This window comes from Heteronotia binoei, chromosome 7 (genome assembly GCF_032191835.1).
Source record: "Heteronotia binoei isolate CCM8104 ecotype False Entrance Well chromosome 7, APGP_CSIRO_Hbin_v1, whole genome shotgun sequence".
In the NCBI taxonomy this organism is placed as follows: Eukaryota; Metazoa; Chordata; class Lepidosauria; order Squamata; family Gekkonidae; genus Heteronotia; species Heteronotia binoei.
In genome coordinates this window covers 69,399,700-69,422,865 of record NC_083229.1, presented here as the reverse complement: position 1 = coordinate 69,422,865, position 23,166 = coordinate 69,399,700, and the positions used below count along the sequence as shown (strand labels likewise).

General features: G+C 43.1%; 1 protein-coding gene across 3 annotated transcripts in view; it reads left to right on the top strand.

Annotated features, from left to right (window-relative positions):
- The window catches only part of SNTG1 (syntrophin gamma 1), a 280,518-nt gene that overhangs the window by 200,276 nt on the left and 57,076 nt on the right, over window positions 1-23,166 (top strand). For all 3 annotated transcript variants that reach the window (XM_060243820.1, XM_060243821.1, XM_060243818.1), the window contains 2 exons: window positions 9,257-9,373; window positions 14,227-14,298. In XM_060243820.1, coding sequence (XP_060099803.1) covers window positions 9,257-9,373; window positions 14,227-14,298 — 189 coding nt within the window. The remainder of the gene's footprint in view (window positions 1-9,256; window positions 9,374-14,226; window positions 14,299-23,166) is intronic.

Below are 23,166 nucleotides of genomic sequence, written 5' to 3'. Positions count from 1 at the left end.
ACAAGTTAGTGCCATCCTTTTCATGTACACTTCTTTGTATGTGGGTTTCAACCTTCACTAAGACTAACTATTCAACCAATAACATACTAATTGCTTTCCAATTAACAAACTCTAATTCCTGTGTACTGTTGACATACTGTTTAAATGTTTCTAATTGTATCCATTGTTAATATGCTACACTGTGTATTATAATACATTATTGTTTTCAGTTTTACACAGTTCAGCAGAATAACTCAATGTGTTGCTTCTCCTGTTGTGTTTGTATTAGAAAGTTCTTGTCCAAACAATAAAATTCCTTTTGTTTACCTCAAAATGTGTGCTTTATATTTTAAAAAAATTATCTCAGACAGCAGAAAACTAAGATACTTATATTAATGTAGATTAAGGTGCAGAAGTTTGTTGCTGTGTGGTATTGGGTATATGCACAATTTTCCTTGTCAAAAAACTGACAGCCTCGTCTTGAAATATTGGCACAGAAATGACATCATTGGTTGTCCAGTTCCAGGGCTTTTTTGGAGCAGGAACTCCTTTGCCCACACACCCAGGGCCGGCTCACCCACTAGACAGACTAGCCGGTTGCCTAGGGCGCTGGGAGGGTGGGGGTGCCAAATTGGGCTCCCTACCCCCTTCCCGGTGCCTCAGGCAAGCGCCTAGTTTGCCTGCCTCCCTGGCTGCTACCGCTGCCCGCTACCACTGCTGCTGCTGCCCGTCCCTCCATTCCCTTCCCTTCATCTCCCCCTCCACAGCTCTGTGCCCCCGTACCTCCCCCTCCCCACCACGCCGCCTCCTCCTCCCTCCCTTTGGACCCTTCCCCACCCCATGCCAATTTCAATGCTGGAACTGGCTCTAGCACCGCGTTCTGACTATCTAAAGCCCTCCCCACGGTTGATCACTCAGTTGTGGGTAAAGCCACGCCACAGGGCTGGGACACACTTACAGACTGTCAGGATCAGCGTCCTGAAAGAGCGACCCCGCTGCCTCTGACTCCTCTTCCATCCAGGAAGCCGGGAGGGGAGGAGTCAGCAGCAGCGGGGTCACCCTGTCAGGATGCTGATCCTGACAGACTGTAAGTGCATCCTGGCCCTGTGGCGTGGTTTTACCTGCAATTGAGTGATCGGCCAGGGAGGGGGGACTTTAGGTAGCTGGAACGCGGCACTAGAGCCAGTTCCGGCATTGGAAATGACATGGGATGGGAGGGTCCAAAGGGAGGGAAGAGGAGGAGACGGGGAGGGGGAGGTGCAGAGCTCTCACATCAAGGACAGTACAAAAAGCTATATCTAGCATAGGCCCAGTTACATATAAATTGGAACTGTAAATTGGTACTCACAAAGTTCTGAGATCATGGTGTGGACTGTGAATCTACCCAACATCCAGTATCTGGAGTACTCAGCATGTGATCCAAGTTATCTTCTTTGTGGTCTCTGTGCAGTCCCACACATGGGTACTGTGCTCAGCCACGACCCCTAGCTCGGAGAATTCAAAAGGTCATCTCAGGCATTTTTTTCCAGCGCATTCTTCACCCGTCCTGGGAAGTAGATATGCTTTGTGCATGCCTGGAACAGGAAAGGAGCGAGCCACCCACTTGGTTTCTTCTTTACCACCGCTCCGTCAACACCTCTTCTCGTTGAGCTCCATCTTTCGTCGTTCCCTCAGGCCTTCCCTTCATCTTCGACTGGTATTGTTCCATTCCTTCTTCTTCTTGGATCTTTCTAAAAAAAAAAAAAGGCTTGTTTTCTTTTACTTCGGATTTCCCTCCCTTTTTCCCTCCGCCCTTCGGCCCTCCCAGGCGGGTTTATGGAAGGAAGAGACAAGATCACTTTTAAAAAGTGCCTTAGGTGTGCGACTAAGATCCCTTCGACTGATGGACACTGGTTTTGCTTGTTTTGTTTGGGGAAGTCACATCTTGTAGAGACTTGTATGCATTGCAGTAGTTTTGGGAAACAAGCTAGAAAAAAACACATGACTAGACTGAGAAGCCATCTTCTAGAATCTTCCCTTCACCCTGATATGTCCCACGGGTCCGACTCTGGCACCTCACTACCAGTTGTAATGGCCTCAGCCTCGTCAGTTGCTTCAGTGGCTTTGGCTCCCGGGAAGCATAAATCTGACAAACATTCATAGCGGGCCATGGACACTGAGCAAACTCCATCCAAGAAGTCTCATGTCCCGTGCTTGGGCTGCTCCTGATTCACGCCCTTCGGGTTCTACTTCCACTTCTTTGACTCGAATCCAAACTGCTTCTGCGACAGCAGTGCCCTCGGGTTTGATCTCCGCCTCCTCTCGAGACCAAACACCTTCCATGACAGCAGTGCCCTCAGGTTTGCTTTCCACCTCCTCGACTTGAGATCAAACACCTTCCACAACAGCGGTGCCCTCAGGTTCAAAGTTGAGTTCCTCGGGCTTGAAGTTGGGATCCACGGTTCCAAGCCAGTCCACAATGGCGTCTGTGCCGACATTACCGTCAGAACTTTCGGCTCCATTGAACATGAACTCTGACACTGCTTCATCCGCTGTAATTCAAATCCCTTCGAGATCACCATCCATCCATCTGGATCTTCCTGAGGAAATTCTCGAACCCGTACCAAGTGACTTGTCCCAATCTCGGGGTCGAGCCTTCAATTTGAATATCCTCGACACCCACAGTTTTCTAGACATGGCAATCTCTCCGCGTTATAGGGAGTCATCAGTGCATGTGTCTGGGGTTTTCAACCCCGTCGTTCTCGTACTCTACAGCACAAATACCCTCCGGTTTACAGAGACATGGCTACGCATATGACCACCGGTGTTTGTTCTTGATCTCAGTCCCGGGTTTGATACTCTCCTTCACATGATGCTGGCTAGGTAGCTTGTCGATACCGTGGTTCGCCTCAATCCCACCGTGATCATTGGCAATCTGATAGTCCATCCTCATCTAGGTCTCCATCTCCTAGAGCGCATGGCCGTCGACACCGTCACTGCTATTTCTCCCACTCTCCTTCCTCGGAAGAATACTATTCGTCACGGTATTTTCAGTACTATCCTCGGTGCCGTCATAGTCCAGCGAGACTATCTCCAATGGATGTTGTTCTCCACTTAAGCATCGGTCACCTGGTTTAGCTCCAGAACCCGTGCAACCACCTAAACTTTCTCCAGTTCAATCTAGACTTTCTCCAGTTCAACCTATCTTACCAGCTCAACCTGTTGTACCTCTGGACAAGCACCCTGAGAACAAACACTCTGAGGATGCATACTTACCAGATCCTCATCCTAGTAATCATCAAGCCCCAGATGAGTCCAACACTGACCAATAAGATTGCTCATTGGAAGATGAGGCCCCAGCCTCTCCTGCTTCAGTTGTTGTTCCCTCTTTGGATTTGTCACTGTCTGAAGGCTCCAAAGTATATCTTGACTTGATCTCTAATATTGCCAAAGCTCTCAACATTAAACTGTCTACAGATCTTCCCAGGGTACCTGACGTTGTCCATGACCTTGTTCAAGCAGACCTCCCTGCTGGCTCTCATTTGCCAATGTTGCCGGTACACTTGGACGGTCTCTGAGAGGCCTGTGACAAGCCTGCCTCCATCCCTCCCAATGCTTGTCACTTGGAATCCCTGTACAGGATTCACACACCAGATTCCAAATTCCTTTTTACCCACCCACCACCTAACTCTGTGAGTGTCCATTCAGCTTCAAAGTCTAAGCAAACATGACATCCTGCTCCTCCTGACCAGGAAGGGAAAAAGTTGGACACTCTGGGTCATAAGCTCTACTTCATGACTACTACAACTGCAAAAATTCACAATTACCTTGCTTATTTCTCCACCTATGCTTTCAATTTGACCAGCCAGCTGACCTGTCTTGTTCCATCTCTTCCTGAGTCCTCCCAGAAATCCATGACACATCTTCTGTACAAACTCTCCAGAGTGAGTAAGCAACAGATAAATTCAGTATGCCATGCATGGTTACGCAGCACATCCTTACAACAAGATATCAACACAAGATAGAAGACTTACCCTTCGATGGTCTAGGTCTATTCAGTACCACAACTGATGGGTTCCTTACATCCGTGGATGGCAGCAGGAAATGTGTGAAGCGCCTGGGAGTGCCACAGCAACCTCCACAACAACAGTATCATCCCCGTAACTGGAAACCATCTTATTTTATAAACGCCCTAGATCTCCAAAACAATCCGAGTTTTGGAAGTGCAAGGCCCCACCTGCCAAGCAGGCTTTTCAACACAAGCCCAGGTCACAGTCGTTTAAGAAATGTTCTCAGACTCCTAAACAGTCCTTTTGACTCACCCGGCACCTTGTCTTCAACAAGACTTCACCCCTACCTGCAAGCCTGGGAATCCATCACCACAGACGTGTGGGTCCTGAAGGTCATAAAGCACGGATACACCATAGAGTTCGATTCGCCCCCTTGATTGGAGTACTCAAGGCTTTTGATCTTGGGTGACTTCAATGTTCATGCCGATGACGCGGCCTCCAATCGGGTGATGGACCTGGTGTCATCCATGGCGACACCGGGACTCTCCCAAATTGTTACAATGCCCACTCATCAGGCGGGGCACATGTTAGACTTGGTCTTCGCGGCGGGAGTCTTAGTGAATGATATTACTGCTAAAGCAGTGCTGTCGCATCACTATGCCCTCAAGGCTTGTGTGGATGTGCCACCCCAAGCCTGTTTAGGCTGAGAGCGTATTTTAGCTCGCCTGCGGAGCCTGATAGACCCGGAATGGTTCCTGATGGTGCTGTGGGATCCCTGCTCCCCTGGCAATTCCTTAGATGATCTGGTGAAGTCTTGAAATGATAGGCTCTCCAGAGCCATTGATGAGATCGCACCTAGGCGTCCTCTGCACCCTCGTTTAAAGCCGACACCTTGGTACAACCAAGAGTTGCTGCAATTAAAACAGGGACTCAGACGACTAGAGAGGCAATGGCGGCGTACTCGAGATGAAGCGACTCGGAAATCTAATAGAGAGATTATGAAGTCCTATGAGATGGCAGTCAAAACCGCAAATAAAACATACTTTGCAGCTAAGATTGCATCCGCAATTTCGTGCCCGGCACAACTGTTCAATATAATTTGGAGTCTTACAATGCTGCCACAAGGCAGACCAAATTCTAATGAATTGGAGAGTGGCTGTGAGGCCTTCGCGAATTTTTTGCGGATAAGATCGCGTCGCTCCGCTGCGACCTCCCTGCCATATTGAGACAGTTTGCGAACCCGAGGCACCGTGCCTGTCTTTGGATTGTGTTCTGGATGGTTTCAGTGCTCTCAGCCTGGAGGAAGTTGACAGGATCCTCTTACCTGCATGCCCAACAACTTGCAATTTGGACCCATGCCCTTCCTGGCTTATTAAATCCTGCCAGAGGGAGCTTAGATATCCTGTACGGGATATCATAAATTGATCCCTGATGGAAGGGCATTTCCCAACACCGCTTAAAGAGGCGGTGGTCCGTCCCCTCTTGAAAAAAACAATGTTAGACCTGGCCGAATTGGCACACTACCGGCCGGTCTCGAATTTGCCCTTTTAAGGCAAACTCATCGAGAGGGCAGTGGCGATGCAGCTACAGAGTTTCCTGGAGGATGCTTCCGTCCTTGATCCCCTTCTGTCCCGCTTTCGCCCGGGCAATGGGGCAGAGATGGTGTTGGTTGCCCTGGTAGATGACCTTCAATGGCATCTGGACCAGGGCGGCTCAGTGGTGCTGATGTTGTTGGACCTGTCGGCTGCGTTCGACACAGTCGACCATCAGTTACTGACCTGCCGCCTCGCCGATGCGGGGATCTAGGGGGTTGGCCTTACAATGTCTTTCCTCTTTCCTTGAGGGTTGGGGACAAAGGGTCACGATTGGGGGTGAACTGTCCCGGAGATGCACACTTGATTGCGGAGTGCCTCAAAGGGCGGTTCTCTCTCCGATGTTATTTAACATCTATATGCTCCCCCTTGCCCAGATTGCCCGAAGGTATGGGCTGGGTTGTCACCAGTATGCTGATGACACCCAGCTCTATCTGCTTATCAACAGCCGGCCTGCGTCCCAGAAAATTTGGACCGGACGTTGCAGGCCGTGGCTAGGTGGCTCAGGCTGAGCGGGCTGAGGCTAAATCTGGCAAAGGCAGAGTTCCTTTGCTTGGGTCGTCGTGGTCCGGGACGGGAAATCCCCCTGCCAGTTTTTGACGGTGCGCCTCTGACAGCGTCGCACAAGGTCAAGAGTTTGGGGATAGTATTGGAGCCTTCCTTAATGATGGAGGCTCAGATAGCAGCCACTGCTAAGTCCGCATTTTTTCATCTTAGGCAGGCGAGGCAGTTGGCCCCTTTCCTGGAGCATGACGATCTAGCAATGGTGATCCATGCAACAGTCACCTCGAGGTTGGACTACTGTAATGCCCTCTACATGGGGCTGCCCTTGTGCCGAACCCGGAAGTTGCAGTTAGTGCAGAATGCCGCAGCCCAGTTGTTATTGGGGCTCTCAAGATGGGAGCACATTCAGCCAGGGCTCCGGGTTCTGCACTGGCTGCCAATAATATACCGAGTCCGGTACAAGGTGCTGGTCATTACCTTTAAAGCCCTATATGGCCTAGGACCTGCCTACCTTAGGGACCGCCTCTCCCCACATGTTCCCCAGAGAGTACTGAGATCAGGATCTCAAAATCTGCTTGTTATCCCCGGGCCAAAGGAGGCTCGCCTGAAATCCACCAGGGACAGGGCCTTCTCTGTAACGGCTCCTTTCTGGTGGAACCAGCTGCCGGAAGAGGTGAGGTCCTTGCGGGACCTTGGCCAGTTCCGCAGGGCCCGTAAGACAGCCCTCTTCCGGCTGGCTTATAACTAACTGGCACTGGAAACTGAGTGTAGTTTTGATAGACCGCTGTTAAATGTTTTATTATTTTACTGTTTTAACTGTGTAAGATGTTTTAAATTCAAAATTATGTTAGATTTTATGTGTTGTGAGCCGCCCTGAGCCACTTTGGTGGGAAGGGCGGGATATAAATTGAAATAAACTTGAAACTTGATTTCATCATTTCATTCGAACTCCTGCTTCTCCTGGACAAGGGAGCCATAGAGCCTGTTCCCAGCAACCATCACAGAACAGGGTTCTATTCCAAATATTTCCAGCAGAGATTTTCAAGATGCCTTTCTCCGCAAATGGTCAGGCGGTCTGCATTACATTTATCCGCCAATACCCCTCATCAGCAGGACCCTTCAGAAAATTCTTGATGACCGAACAGACTGTATCCTGGTAACACCACAGTGGCCTTGACAGCCATGGTTCACCAGACTACTTGTTCTCTCTCCATTACCGGTTCCCTCTGACCAAGGATCTGTTGTCCCAACAGAACGGGAAAGTGCTTCATTACGATCCGGCCATGTTGAAACTGACAGCCTGGAAGATACACTTCTGATGCTTCCCCCTTCGATTCGAGAGGTTATTATTAATGTGAGGAAGCCATCTACCTGCCACTCCTACCATTATAAGTGGAAGCGTTTCTCTATTTATGCCTCCCTACACTATTTTGCGCCCCAGTCTGCATCGATTGCAGACATACTGACTTATATTCTGACTCTCCGTGACTCTGGTCTAGGATTTTCCTCACTCAAAGTTCATCTGTCTGCCATATCAGCCTATCACCCTCCTATTAATGGGCAGACTGTTTTCTCAAATTCTATTACCAAGTCATTTTTGAAAAGGACTACTTCGTGTACACCCTCCAGTTAGAAACTTCCTTCCTTCCTGGAGTTTGTCCTTGGTTCTCTCATGCCTTATGCAGCCTCTTTTGAGCCTATGGCCTCTATTTCTCTTCAGTTACTTACTTGGAAGACTGCATTGTTGGTAGCCCTAACTTCGGGGAAGCAGGCTAGTGACATTTGCACTTTCTGCGCAGATTCACCTTATACCGTCTTTCATAGACACAAGCTGGTTTTATGTCCAGATCCTACCTTTCTCCCTAAAGTTGTATAATCATTTATCTAGTTCTACAGTTCTACTCTCCTTTCAGGATCCTAAGGATGCAGGCCAAAAGGCGTTACATAACCTAGATGTCTGCAAAGTGTTAGCCTTTTATCTGTCTAAGACTCGCTCTTTCCAGAAGGTACCCAGTCTTTTTGTGGCCTACGAAAAACCCAATGAGGGCACAAAAATCTCAATGCAACGCCTCTCTAAGTGGGTCTTGTCTGCAATTTCACTATGCTACGAGCTCTGTAAACAACCCTTACCTGATCCTCCGAAAGCTCACTGCACTAGGGCTGTGACCACTTTGTCAGCTCTCCTTCATGGGGCATCTTTAGAGGACATTTGTGCAGCTGCAGTGTTGTCCTCCCCATTGACATTCATCTCACATTATGCACTGGATGTTCATGCCAGACAAGATGCCTCTTTCGGCCAAGCAGTTCTTCATTCTATTTTTCATTCAAGCCTGTTCAAAAAAGTCTCCTGCAGGTATGATATTTTGCAGTTGGGTTATTTCATACCAGCACCCTCCATCCTACTACTAGAGACAGCTTGCTAATCACCCATGTGTGGGATTGCACAGAGACCACGAAGAAGATAAACAGGTTGCTTACCTGTTACTGATGATCTTTGAGTGGTCATCTGTGCAGTCACACACGCCCACCCAGTCTTTCCTGCTGCTGGCACAGTTTGTTTTCTTTGCATTCAACCAGTTTGAACCTTTCTGCTTACTTCTATTCTCTTGTCAGTAGTGGCTGGAAGAAACTGAGTGGGTGGCTTGCTCCTCCCCCGTCCCAGGCATGTGCAGAGCATGTCTACTCCGCAGGACGGGCGAGGAATGTGCTGGGAAAAAAGCCTGAGGTGAGCTTTTGAATTGTGCGAGCTGGGGTCGTGGCTGAGCACAGTACCCATGTGTGGGATTGCACAGATAACCACTCAAAGATCATCAGTTACAGGTAAGCAACCTGTTTTTCCCATCGGTCCAGCCAGATAGCTTGTTAAACAACAGATATACTGGAAGAATTTTCAGGCTTTTCCTAGTTCACAACATAATGATACCTTTGAACTGAGAAACAGATGGCACAGTATCTCTTCAGATAATAACAGTTTCTCCTGATTGCCCCATTCCTTATTCTTGTGCTAAAATTACAGAATTACTAGCTGAAAACGCTGTTTGTGGCATGGGAATCTTGGGGGCATTCACAAGAATTTTGAACTGATGGTTGTGTGGTTAGGTAATTAGTTGTCTGCATGAGGAGTATTAGTATATGTTGTTTATTTAAGGGCCTATATGTAAAATTTGTCAACACTGTTGGTTTTTCTGCTAGATAGTGTACATGGGCTGGACAGAAGAACGGGAACAAGATTCTCTTCAAGACCGAATGTATACACCAAAATTTCTAGCGCTGAGGGGTTCTTCACTTTATAAATTTATAGCACCTCCAGTAAGTATTGTTACTTGCTACTGATTGCCTGTTAAATGTGTAGATAACTTTTATTTGATGATATTCATATAAAGACTTTATTATTCCTAGACATTTCATTCCTAGGCCAAGAAAGTCAATGATGGTGGTGAGAAACTGATTTATAAACATAAAACAGCTGTGGGAATAAATAAATCCTGATTGTTCCCAGTACTGTAAGAAACACTTTGACCTCTTTACTGTCGTACTTGCAGAAACTAACAAGCAAGATGAAAGCTTACCCTGTTTGCACTGAACTATAGTCCAATTTTCAGTCTACAAATGCTGTGAATATAAGGAAATGGAGCTTTCTCTGTGGCATGAGAAAAGTTGCTTTCAAACTAGGCTTTCTGACTGAATCTTCTTGGATGCAATTTTGTTCACATTTAAGCAAAAAAAAAAAAAATCCTTAGCTCACATATACAAGGCCAAAATACAGTCCCTACTGATTTATTTCCAGCAGCCCTGGCCCCACTCAATGCACAGCAGCCAAGAAGGTCTGAGCACCTGCTCCGGCTGCAACGCCACTGAGGATGTTCTCCGCAGCTGAGAACGAAACGTCTGGAAGGAAAACTTTCTCCAGTAGAACACGGCACTTGAGCCCAAAAGATTCTACAAACCCTAATGATTTATTTCCAGTTTCAGTGCTCCTGCATAATTATTTAAATTAGTTACATTTATTTTCTCAGTTCCCTGAAACAAGGATGTACTATATACTTTTTGCAAATCATGAAATCAAGAGCTTTAAATGGGCTTTACTTTGACCAGTGTGTCCAATGATGATATAATAATGAGAATATGTTATTATAAGGATACTCTGCTGTTTGCTATGCAGTGATTGCCGTCCTCAATAGGAGGGTACTGCAGTATATCCAGATAATGCTTGGATCTTCATGAACCTAGTGGAAATGTGTCTCAAAATAGAAAACACCTTTTTAGAATTCCTTGATGTAGAAAGTTAAAATAATGATGCCATGTAGGAAGGTAATCATTACAAGACCTCAAAACACAAATTGTAGAGGCTATGGTAAAAAACATAAGAACCCTGCTGGATGAAACCAAAGATCCAGCTAGTCCAGCATGCTGTTTCCCACAATCACCAAACAGAGTATCCTCAGAAAGGCCCACTAATTGGGATATGGAAGATAGAGTTTCTCTCTGTTGGTACTTCTTTGCAGTTGATATTCAAGGGTACATTGCTTCTCAATATGGATCTTTATTTAATGTGTACTTCAAAGCTGTATCTGGTTTTTCTAGGTACTCAGAGTTTTATTGATCTTATTGTTATTTATTGATTTTGTTTAGCTGTATGTTGCATTTTAGAAGGTTTAAAATTGTATTTTTATAGACATCCACTCTGAGCCAGTTTTGGGAAGAGTGGGTTGTAAATCAAATCAAATAAATAAATACAACATATAAAATGCTTACTTAAATACAGCTATAACTAAAAAGATGAAATTGCATGCAAAGAATCCCTAGTGCGCATTCACACTACAATTAATTAAAATCCCTTACAAACATTCAGAGCTACAATAATTGCTGAAGCCAAAACCTTCTAATCATCTTCAAGGGCATACACACACAGAGCTTATTAAAGATACCTACTTGAGGTGGATCACAATATAAAATGATACAAAAATCATAAAAATATAGACATTATTAATACACAACCATTGGTAGTCACACAACTTCAAGTAATCTTGGAGGAGATGGCCTTTGTTTGCCTGATGGTTTTTGCCAGAAAACTAATGAGGGAGTCAGTCCTGTTGATTCTCCTGAGCCACTTGGCAGCATTTGATACCAACAAATATGGCACCCTCTTGGAAAGCTAGGAGGGTTGGGAGTGGGGGAGCGATCATACTTTACTGGAAGAATAGCAATATCATGCTTTATTGGGTTCAGTAATAATTAATAGAGAAAATTCCAGAAAGTGGTTCTTGGATGCTGCTGCTCAGCTCTTTAGCATTTATGCTATGGGGTCCTGCAGGATTCTAACTTGTGCCCCCTGCTATTTAACATCTGTGAAACTGCTGGGAGAGATCATCAGGGGGATTTGGAGTAAGGTGCCACCAATATGCAGATGACACCCAGCTCTGTTTCTCTTTAACAGCTCAGTCAAGTGGGTCTGTGGAAGTCCTGAACAGGTGCCTGGAGAAGGTAATGAGATGGATGAGGGCTGAAAAACTGAAGTTCAGTACAGATAAGACCAAGATATTGTTGGGCAATGATAAAATTGTTCAAGGACTGAGGAGTAAATCTGCCACAGAGGAGGATGCACTCCCCTTGAAGGAGCAGGTTTATTGCTTGGAATGCTTCTGGATCCTGGCCTGTGATTGGAGCCTCAGGTCTCCTCTGTTACACAATGTAATTTTATGAGTTTTGACTGATACACCAGTTACAGTGGTTTGTGGTCTATATAACCAGATTATATAACCAATGTGGTCTACATGGGGCTGCCTTTGAAAATGACCCATAAAAGGCAATCAACAGACTACTATCAAGGGTGAGATATAGAGATCATATCACTCCCATGCTGAAAATCTGCTCTGGCAGTCCTTTTGTTTTCAGGCACAATTCAGAGTGCTGGTTCTAATCTTTAAAGCTCAAAATTATTTTGGACCAGGATCCTTGAAGGACTGTCTCCTCCCATGCTTCAGCCTGCCAACTAAGATTTTCTCACATGCCCTGTTCTCTGCACTCACCTTCATATGCGAACTGAATGGCAACCAGAGAAAGGACTTTTTCAGCAGTGGCACCTTGCCTGTGAAATGCCCTCCCCCATGAAGCTCACTTAGAGCATGCACTACAGTTAAAACCTACACTACACTTCAGGTGCCATGCAAAACATTGTTTTTAATTAGGCTTTTAATTAGGCATTGTTCATATAACACCATTTTTATATAGCTTTTATCCTGAAAACTCTTAATTTCATTTTAACTTTCTTGGTGCTTTGTGTTTTTATGCTCTAGTGCTGAATTTTAATTTCCTTTTCATGTTTTATGTTTTTTTTTAATTTTGTAAGCCACTATGTGTAGGATTCCTAGGAAAGTCAGATTAAGTGTTTTCTTTAAAAAGTAAGTGAAATCAATAAAACAAGCCTAGGCATAAAACCACATGAAACAGTCTACAAATAATATTTAAAATATAGTTCACAGTCTAGAACTTGGCCATAGAGACAGGTAAAGAAGATGGGAACCTTTAGTTAAAAACCTGTAAAAAGAAATATTTTGTCCTGGTGTCTGAGAAAGAGTCACTTTGAAGGGGGGCATTTAAAAAAATAAAGTGTCACCACTAACAAACACTACCTCTGGTTACCATACACTTCAGCTCTTCAGGTAGGTACACAGAAGGCAGGTTTTAGAAAGAAGAGATTGTAACTCGGGGTGTGTGCTCAGTATAAACTGAGTAAAAAAACCCCAAATAAATACTTTATGGGGGCTGGTGATTCAACTATCTGAAAATGGCTGCCCTGGAAAAAAAACAACAAAATACTCAGGATTTTTGGAGCCACCAGATACCCACAGTTATAGGGCATGTAAAGGGTTCTCAGTCCATTTAAATGCCTTCAAAGTGAACTCTCAGACATTTAAAAGGACTGTGGTCCCTTTATGTGTCTTTTCCCCATCCACTGGAAACAATGAAAGATGGGGGCACCTTCTGGGGCCCATAAGATTGTACCCATTGGTCCAATCTTTTTTAAACTTGAGGAGGGTGAGGAGAGCCATCAGCAGCTATGCTGCAAATTTGGTGCCTCTACCTCAAAAAATGGGCCCTCCAAGGCCACCAGATACTCCATTATAGCCTATGGAGACCATTTACTATAATGGTCCCTATAGGGTATAATGATGCCAAAAATGGCAATATCAATATTTTTCAGATTCAGTATACCAGAACCTGAAAAATACTGATTGTGTGTGTATGCACATCCCTAATTGTAACTGATAGGCTGGACAGTGTGAGTGGAGGCAGTCCTTCAAGTATTTTATCTTGAGGCTTAGTTATTGGAATATAGATCAGAGTATCATTGACATATTGAGGACACCCAAACCCAGAGCTCCAGATGATCTCATTTAGCAGTATCATATAAATATTGAACATGAAACATGGTCACGTTCCCAGGCAAATTATGCCACCTCTCCAATGCAATCAAAACCAACGAAGACTGACTCGTGTTAACTTCCATCCTTTTCTCCAATCAAAGAGCTGGATAGTGTAATCTATAATATGAAAGGCAGCAAAAATATTTTATTTTTTAAAAGGAGTTTATTGGATGGTATTGATTAGTATGAATAGCTAAATTCATTTTCTCCATGAATTTTCTAAACCCCTTGTAAAGTTATATAAGCTAGTCACCATCAACTTTATCCTCTGGAAATTAGTTCCATGTGTTAATTGTTTTGTTAAGTATTTTGTTTGACCTGAAGCTTGTACACTGGCTTCATTGGGTGCTTCTGAGTTCTAGTATTATGGGAGAAAAAAAATGTTTTTCACTATCCAGTTTATCGACGACATGCATAATTTCTTAAACTCTTACCAGGTCATCTCCTAGCCACCTGTTTTTCTAAAAGTCCCAAACTTTTTAGCTTTTAGAAATATGTTCTAACTCCTTGATCATTTTTATTGCAGGTTTCAAAACATGTTATTATGTACAAATATTGTTAGGAAAAATAAACCTGATCTATAAAATGTTGAAGACATTTCAGAGGTAATTTCTAATCATCTGTCCACCATGGGTATTTGTTAATAGATCCAAATTTGTTGATAGATCCAAAATCCCATCATATATATTTGAATGAAAAACCAATGCAATTATATTTCATGTGTTTTCACCCAAGGTTACTACGTGGGACTGGACACGAGCTGAAAGAACTTTTTCTGTATATGAGATTATGTACAAAATATTCAAGGTATGAAGACTTAAACTATAACATTTTCTGAAGGAGGGGAAAGAGAGATATCTTGAAGGGTCCTTATCAGCTGTAACAAAAATTCCCACTGAAACTAAGTTGATGCCAGACAGTGGTGTGTGTGGAAAAGACCAGAGTGATGGGCATAATCTAGAACTGGGTTTAACATGACACTAAATATATAGTGTCAATATATATATCCAATGGCTATTCAAGGATTATTCAAGAACGCTGCATTTCAAAGCAAAACTCTTTCTCACGGGTATTAAAGATGAATATGAAAAATATCTGTTAGAATTGAGTAGTTCCTCTAACTGTTTTTAAAAATATGACCTACTGTATATAATAAAGTCTAAAATAATTCTACAATACCTATTATATCAGTTTATTGCCTTTGGCTGTTACTGTAATAATCTGAAAATAACTGTACTGTTTATTTGTCCAATCTAATTTACAATAGAGCACTTTTCACAATGAAAAGAAACTTGCTTGCTTCAGAAATATGTTTTGCATAAGATCATTTTAAGCATTAACAAATGACATCTTATAGCAAATTGTATATTACAGTATTTCTCAAACTGAGGTCTGAGGTCCATGGGGATACACATGGGGTCTGCAAATCCTTTCTAAGTTCATAGAAGGAGCCATTCTCATCTGACTAATGTGAAAATGGAGCTCTCTCCATTTTCCTGGAATGGGGCAGATACTGTCCACCTCAAGGGTAAAGACATAATTTGTTTCCTCTCCTTTTGAAGGCAGGAAGCTTATAGAGGCATACTACCCACGGTTTATAGTTAACCAGCAAGGAAACATTAACTGCTGGGAACCACTAGTTTAGTCCTAGTGGCTATGTGGCACCAAGGAAGTACAATCCCAATAGAGGCATAGTGGCTGTGTGGCACTAAGGAAGTACAATCCCAATACCTGCTTCAGGTATAAAATTGAATTACATTTTAATCTATTTTCACATGTAAATGCTTTCACCATATATATAGATGTCATTCCATAGACACAGACCGTCTTGCCAACATGGGAATGCAGGGGATAGTTTTGCAGTGGCTGGTTTCCTTTCTCCATGCTCAGGGACAAAGTATGGCGCTTGGGGAGAGGGTGTATCCACATTACCTTCTGGTATATGGCATCCCTCAGGGAGTAATCTTCTCCCCATTGTTATTTGACATATATATGCAGCCCCTTGTCCAGCTGATACATGGGTTTGAACTGGGCTGTCACCAGTATGCTGATAACACCCAGCTATATATCTTGATGGGTAGACTCCTCCCCATATATTCTGGCTGGGCATTGGAGGCTGTGGCTGGTTGGCTTCAACAGAGTAAGTTGAAGCTAAATTCATCAAAGACAGAGGTCCTGTGCCTGAGCCGGGGATGGGGGGAAAGATGGGGATACAACTCCCAGCTGTTAGTAAGACACCATTGATGTCAATGGTGAGGAGTTTGTGAGAGGTCCTGGATGCCTCACTGTCAATGAAGCCCAGGTCACGAATGTTGCTAAGTAAGCGTTTTATCATCTGTGGCTAGTCAGGCAGCTGGTCCCCATCTCTTCTCCCACAGCCTAGCCACATTGATCCATGCAGTGGTCACCTCCAGTGACCATTACTCACTTACTATAACTCGCTCTATGCAGTGCTGCCCATGAATTTGACCCAGAAACTTCAGCTGGTTCAAAATGCAGTAGTGCACCTCCTGACTGGGATGCCCTTGCGGGTGCATATCCATCCACTGCTTTGCCAGCTGCATTGATGCCCAGTTGAGTACTGGATCAAGTTCAAGGTTATAGTTAGTTTGCTGGGGGGGAGGGTGTTAATGCTGTTGGGTTTAAAGACTTTTAATGTGTATATTTTGTATTATTTTAACAATTTTATCCATCTCCTGTGACCTGCCCTGAACCCGCTTGTAGGAGAGGGCAGGATAAAAATTCCATAAATGAATGAATGAATGAAAGAAAGAAATGTATAATTATAGACAGTACCCTGTAGTGGTTTTCAACTGAATACCAGAAGTTTAAGATTTCTGTGATTCATGTCCATTTCTATGAGCAGTTGTACAAATTTCTTGGACCCTTTTCTGACCCTGTTCAGGTGACCTACAACTAGAAATTATTAAAAAATGGGGTGTATCTGAGTTGATCAGATTTGAAAAATAACTGGTATTTAATGATTAATTAATTAAAGAGAAGGTAATAAAGAAGACAATGTTTTGCCATAGGATCTTGTCCTCATTGGCATAACAGCAAACTATGGTTTGCTACTGTGTGAACAGATGCTGAAGAAGCTTCCATAATTGTGTTAGTGCAAGTAAGGAGATTAAGCAGAGTTTGGGTACGTGAGCCCAACTGTCCTTCAAAGCTTGTTCGCATCATTTCAGGGGTTTACTATTAAATCTGAACTGTGTTGGCAGGATCTGATGAAATAAGAAACACAAGGTGTATTTTTTAGGGCATTGAACAGCCACGGTCAATCCATATATGTTTGTTTATTGATTTACGGTACTTCATTTATAAGAACAAAAGAACCTACCCATCTAGTCCAGCATCCTGTTTCACACAGTGGTCACCCAGTTGCCCTGAAGGGCAAACAGACCAGAGAGGCCAAGGCCCAATCCTGCTGTTTCCTCCCAGCCGTGGTTTTCAGAGGTTTGCTGCCTATCTATATGGAGGCTGCCTTCAGTCACCAAGGTCAAGTAGCCACTGATGGACCTCTCATTCATGAATTTCCATAATCCCCTGTTAAAGCTAGATGTGTTCACTGCCATTACTTCTTGAGTAAAGAAATAGTTCCTCTTGTCTGTTCTGAATTATTTCTGTACAATTTCATTGGATACCCTTGATTCAGGGGCCCTGAATTCTAATATTATGAAAGAGGGAGAAAAAGCTTTCTCTGCCCACTCTTTCCATTCCCTACATAATTTTATAAACCTCAATCAGTCATCCTTTTTCTAGACTGAAAAATTCCAGACTCTTCTGCCTTTACTCATGGGAAAGGTGCTTCAACCTTCTAATAGGCTTTGTATTTTCTTCCTGTACTTCAGTGTCCTTTTTGAGATATTACAATCAGAATACACAGTATTCCAAATAAGGCCACACCATAGCTTATACCTTCCTTTTCTCCCCATGGGAACCCAAAGCAGCTTATATCATTCTTCTCACCTTCATTTTATCATCACAAGAACTCTGTGAAGTAGAACAAAGTTTGAGTTCAGTGGTACCTTTAAGACAAACAGTTTAATTCTGGATATAAGCTTTTAAAACCTTATACCCAGAATTAAACTTCATTGGTCTTAAAGATTCCACTGGACTAAAACTTTGTTTCATTGCTTCAGACCAACACCAATACCCACCACCTACATCTGTGAAGTAGGTTAGATTGAGATTGCATGACTGGCCCAAGGTCAGCCAGCGAGGACCCATGTTAGACTGGAGATTCAAACCTAGGTTCCCCAGATCCTAGTTTCTATTCACCAAGTGGGGACAGGGAATCCCCCCACTTTGGGAGGCCTCACTCCTAAACAGCAGCATCACACAGCAATGTAGTGACAGCATGATGAAGTGACACCATCACACTGGGGGTGTTGCTCTGGTTTGGGGGCAGAACTCTATGGTTTGAAGGCAATTTTACCATATATTTTCACTCTCAAATCAGAGCATCATTGCCAGTATCCCTGATGTGATGATGTCATTTCCATGTGACATCATTTTGGGGACATCACTTTGCAATGTCTCTGTTTGAGGGCAGAACCTCACCCCACTCCCATAAGACTCCCACTCCCTACATGCCATGGAGACCTGGCAATCCTACTCTAACCACTACACTATGCTGACTCTGATCTGGAATAAGAGGTTAGAATTTCAAAGCAGGGCTGAGATGCACCTCTCATAGAGTAGGTCTCTTATTACTCCCTGTAGGTCTCTCATTACTCCTGTATTCTCTCTGTATTTTAAAGTAATAAAAAGGAAAACTCATTAATGATACTATGTTGTGTATTCACAGCACTCTTGCCAATGACCTTAAGAACCATATTTTAAATTCATACATTTGTAAACCACATGGGGTCAGCCATAGCTCTGGCAGAGGTTGTCCTTGAAAGGGCAGCTGCTGTGAGAGCCCTCTCAGCCCCACCTACCTCACAGAGTGTCTATGGTAGGGGAGGAAGGTAAAGGAGATTGCTCTGAGATTCGGAGTGGAGGGTGGGATATAAATCCAATATCATCTTCTTAATACATTTAATATGTATGAAAATGCAAACCAGCAGATGGATAATGATGTAACGAAAAGAAGTTATGATTTGCCATTCTATGTATGTTTGCAGTAATGCTTTCCTTTGTTGGTGAACATGATTTCTAGGATTATATATGGAGAAATAGCTGTTTGGCTCATGTTTTCCAACAGTGGTAGAATAGAAAGCTAGCATTTGTCCAATATTACTATGCTGTGGCATCTGGCAATAGCAAAATAGATTTGACTTTACTGATTTATGTGGGAAGTGTTAAAGGTGTATGCTTATTATGCCTAATTCAAAACTGATATGTATCATGAAGCCATGAAGCAGTTTTTCACATCAGTTCAGTCTTAATGCCATGTTGTCTCAAGTGATGTAGTGTTGCAGCATCTAGTCAATGTTATTTAGACTTGACAAGGCTCTGCTCTTGGAAACGCTATGTTCACAAGTAATTCTGATCACACAAACAATTGGACTCAAGGCAATGATTAGAACTAGCCCAATCTTCCTGCATCATGTGCATTTATTGTTGAAAACATAGGCATCCTTTTATGTTAAATCTGTTCCCTTGTTTCTGCCTCAGGCAGTTGATTTTCCTGTCCAAATCTGCTTTCCAGTTTCTTCTTTTCATTCTCATCATCTCCCTCATTTAGTTTTCTTGCTATCCCCCAATGGCTCTCCTTGGCAATAGTCATTTAAGCAACAATCAACAATTACTAATGCAGATACCTCTTTGCTTAACTGAACACAACAATGGGACTGCTTTAAAGGCAAATCTCGCACCAATTGTTTGAAGGGAAAATGGGACATGAAGCAATAACAATTCTCTTCCAGAGCTTGTCAAAGGGAAGGAAGGCATCAGAAATGTCTACAGGATTGTGTCATCATTATATTTCTAGAGAGAGAGATACACAATTGTATAATGGGACATTCAACTGTTTATAATGCCTTCACTTGGGTGGTGGGAAGAACAAGAAAGTGACCTCATCAGGATATAATGACACAGAGTTCACCCTGCAAAACAGCCGTTTTTCAATAGTTGAAACTGTGTTAGGATTTTTTGTTATTTTTTCCCCACAGTTTTGGCTTGTGTGTGTGTATAGATCTTGTTCTGTGGAACTCTTGGGTTTGCTGCTTTCTCCAGGGAATCTATGGTGATGCTAAAAGAATGAGAGTAGAGCATTGGATATAAGAGAAACATTTTGGGATGATTGAATAAGTTTATGCTGGTGATAAAGCAAGAAAGCAAAACGGAAAATAAAATCGATTGATCCTGTCGCGCTGCGCTACAGCTTTAATTGACTGCGGAAGAAAGAGAATGTATTTGGTGTGAATATACAGAAACTTGAAATATTTCACACTTTTTTCAAGGCTTATTGTTTTGTGCCTACATAATAAACTAGAAGTGCAACCTAAGAGTGGTGAAATTGACTTTATTGAAGTATACTTCAAATATAGGAAGTGTGTGTAAGTTAAACATACACGGAGCCGGTTGAGCTTTTTTTCTCCATTCTCACCTGGAGATTGGCAACAGTGGTTCCCCAGGAGGAATTGGCTGGCTTGGGGTGGAGTCTATGGCACTGTACCTGTCTGAGGTTCCACCCGTTCTCAAACCCACCATCTCCAGGCTCCACCCCTCAAATCTCTAAGAATTTGCAAACCTGCAGTTGGCAACTGCTAAGTCACACTGGCTGTCATAGTGGGGCTCCTGCTGAACAGAGGCAAGCAGCCAGGCCTAGTTAAGTCATGCCAGCCAGGTGGCATCAAGTCACCCAGAGGGTGCTGCCAGGCATAGAGTAGTCAACCTCCAGATGAGTCTGAAGACCTTGGGATCACAACTGAACTCTAGACAACAGCTCTCTCTCACCATCCTGGAGAAAAGAACTGCTTTGGAGAGTGGACTGTATCCCATTCTATTCACCAGAGGGCTCTCCCTTTACTGACAGAAGTTGGTTGCCTAGCAACAGCTAGAGGCAACTCTGAGGAGAGAGGGGAGAGAGGGAGTGAGAAGAAAGAGCCATGGCCTCTGAGGAAATGCTCTCAGCAGGGCCAGGCCTTGCCACCTAGTTGTATTACAATGGTGGCAGCTCCCTGGCTATTTCTGTCGTCTTCTGAAGTTTCATGTGCATCTGTGTGGATTGTTGATGGGGCGGCAGAGGTCTGTTGCTAGTGTGAGGCTGGTTGACAGAGAGGACACAGAGAAGAGTTGGAGATGTGTCTGTCTCTGAGGTAAGACTCTTTTTGGTGGTTTGTTCAACATTCCTGGGCCTACAGTAGGTGGCAGCAGGGGAGTCAGCAAATGGGAGGCCAGAGACACTGTCTGAGCCATGATGGGTGAATGGATTATGGAGTGTATGGAATGCACTCCTAAGCCAATGTGAGAGCTCCATTTGATTACCACCATTAGTGATAGATAGATAGATAGATAGATAGATAGATAGACAGACAGACAGACAGACAGACAGACAGGCAGGCAGGCAGACAGACAGGCAGGCAGGCAGGCAGACAGATCATATGATATCTATTTAATAAAAGAAGAGCAATCCTGGAATATCAGAGTAGAGTTCCATATAATCCTGCATTCTGTTGCTTACAGCAGCCAAGCATCTACCTCTGGAAAACCCATGAAGAGGACATGAAGTCTGTATCAGTTCAGCAGAAATAATAGCAGGGCTTTTTTTGAGCAGGAATGTATGGGAACACAGTTTCGGTTGGCTTGGTGTCAGGGGGTGTGGCTTAATATGCAAATGAGTTCCTGCTGGACTTTTTCTACAATAAAAGCCCTGGATAATAGTGTAAAGGTTCAGTTTTATTCATCATGTGTAGTGGGTGTTAACAGCTATTCTGTATTCATTTGTCTAATTTCCTTATAAAACCACCTAAATTAATGGACATGCATTACATAATGTTTGTCCTGAATAATTGGGTTTTAATACTGAAAGAGATGAAGTGGGGCTTCTATCTACCTATTTATGACTGAAAGCAGATGTTCTTGTTAGAAACTTACAAGAGTTGAACCTCATCTCTTGAGAGAGAAAAGTCTTCATTGAAAGAAGTTCGATGTCATTGATTACTTGAGAGCACAAGGGGGGGCTTGTTACATTTTGTAAAGTTGATGGTAGACACAGCTGAAAATAATCAGAGTGGATTTTTTTGTAGCAACAGTATAATGAAATGGTTTCTGCTCTTCATCAGTTGGTACACCCACTTCATTGATGTTCTGCAATGTGCAACAGACCTACCGCACTTCAAAAAATAGCAGGTAGGAATAGCATTTAGTTTCAGTTGTGAACATCACACTTCTGAAAATATGAGATGAGTGACCTCTCAGCTTTTTCTACTGGGCCTTGGCTTGAACTATGTATCCTTCTTGATATAAGTCCTGTGGATATTGGCCTTACACACACAAAGATAAGGACTTGGCTGCATGGTCTCTTTTTTACTTTCAGACCTCTTCTCTAGCTTTCATTCCAAATTTATTTTCCTATTGGAAGAAAATGAAACTTCTCATATGCAGGCTAGCTGTAATGACAGTGTTTTCAGTGACTCTTAAGTGAACTTGAAAAGTCAGACTTTAAAAAAGTAAAGGGAATGCAAGTTTAAAGAACTGGGGAAATTCAAGATGGATTTAGGAATACGAAGCAAGAGAAAATATATGAGCTATCATATCATAATTTAAATCCCTTAAAACAATACTAGAGGCAGTTTCTCACATGGCTTTCTATGTGACACAGGACTGTGGCCAAGAAAAATTTTACATATGTTTAATTTGTTTTCCCTTTTTTTTGGTTTAATTTGTGGCAACAGAACATCACCTCGATTGGTGAAGGAGTGCAGGAATTTTGCCAGTACCCTCCTCCTCCTGTAGACCCCCCACATCACCTGACTATTCTATTCACGAGGATCATCTGATCACCAAAAGTAGAATTTTGGGAGATTCTGAGAGCTGCTTGAATTAGTGAGGAGACAGGAAAGTTTCATTCTGTAAACTGTCCTCTTGCAGTACCTTGGATCTAAACCATAAGTGGGTTCAGCAACTCAGCAGGATTTTAGAAGATAATCATATATCCCTTTAACAATCTAAAGTACATTCAGGAAACTGGGAAAGTTGGGATTATAGCACAGTCTAAATTAGTAGATGTTTTACTGACCTTAAACTAGAATCCCCAAGAGCTGATGGTTGTAAAGTGGCAAATATATAACAGTGAATCCTCATAACAGGTTAGTTAACAGAGAAGTTAAGATTATGGGTTCCCTCATTTTTGCATGTTTCTCATGCATTGGGTTTTACTCTATTCAGCAAAAAAGAATAATTTTGGAATATTGGCAAATAATTTCATGGAAGAAATAAATTATTTGAAGTTTGCAAATGAAAACAATTAAACCAGTTTACCGAAAAGTTCTTTATTTTGCTGCCTGTTTCCTAGAATCATAACAGTGCAACAAACAATCCCCTCCTCCCTTTCTCTCCCTCTGTCTCCCTCCCTCTCTCTCCACACATACAAATGCACATGTACCCCAAACATCATAAAAACATTAGATTGTGCTATAATCCCAAACATTTTGCACACGAGATCTAATTTTAAGGGCATGATTCTGTAGCATAAAACAATTTAAAAAATGATAAATATGT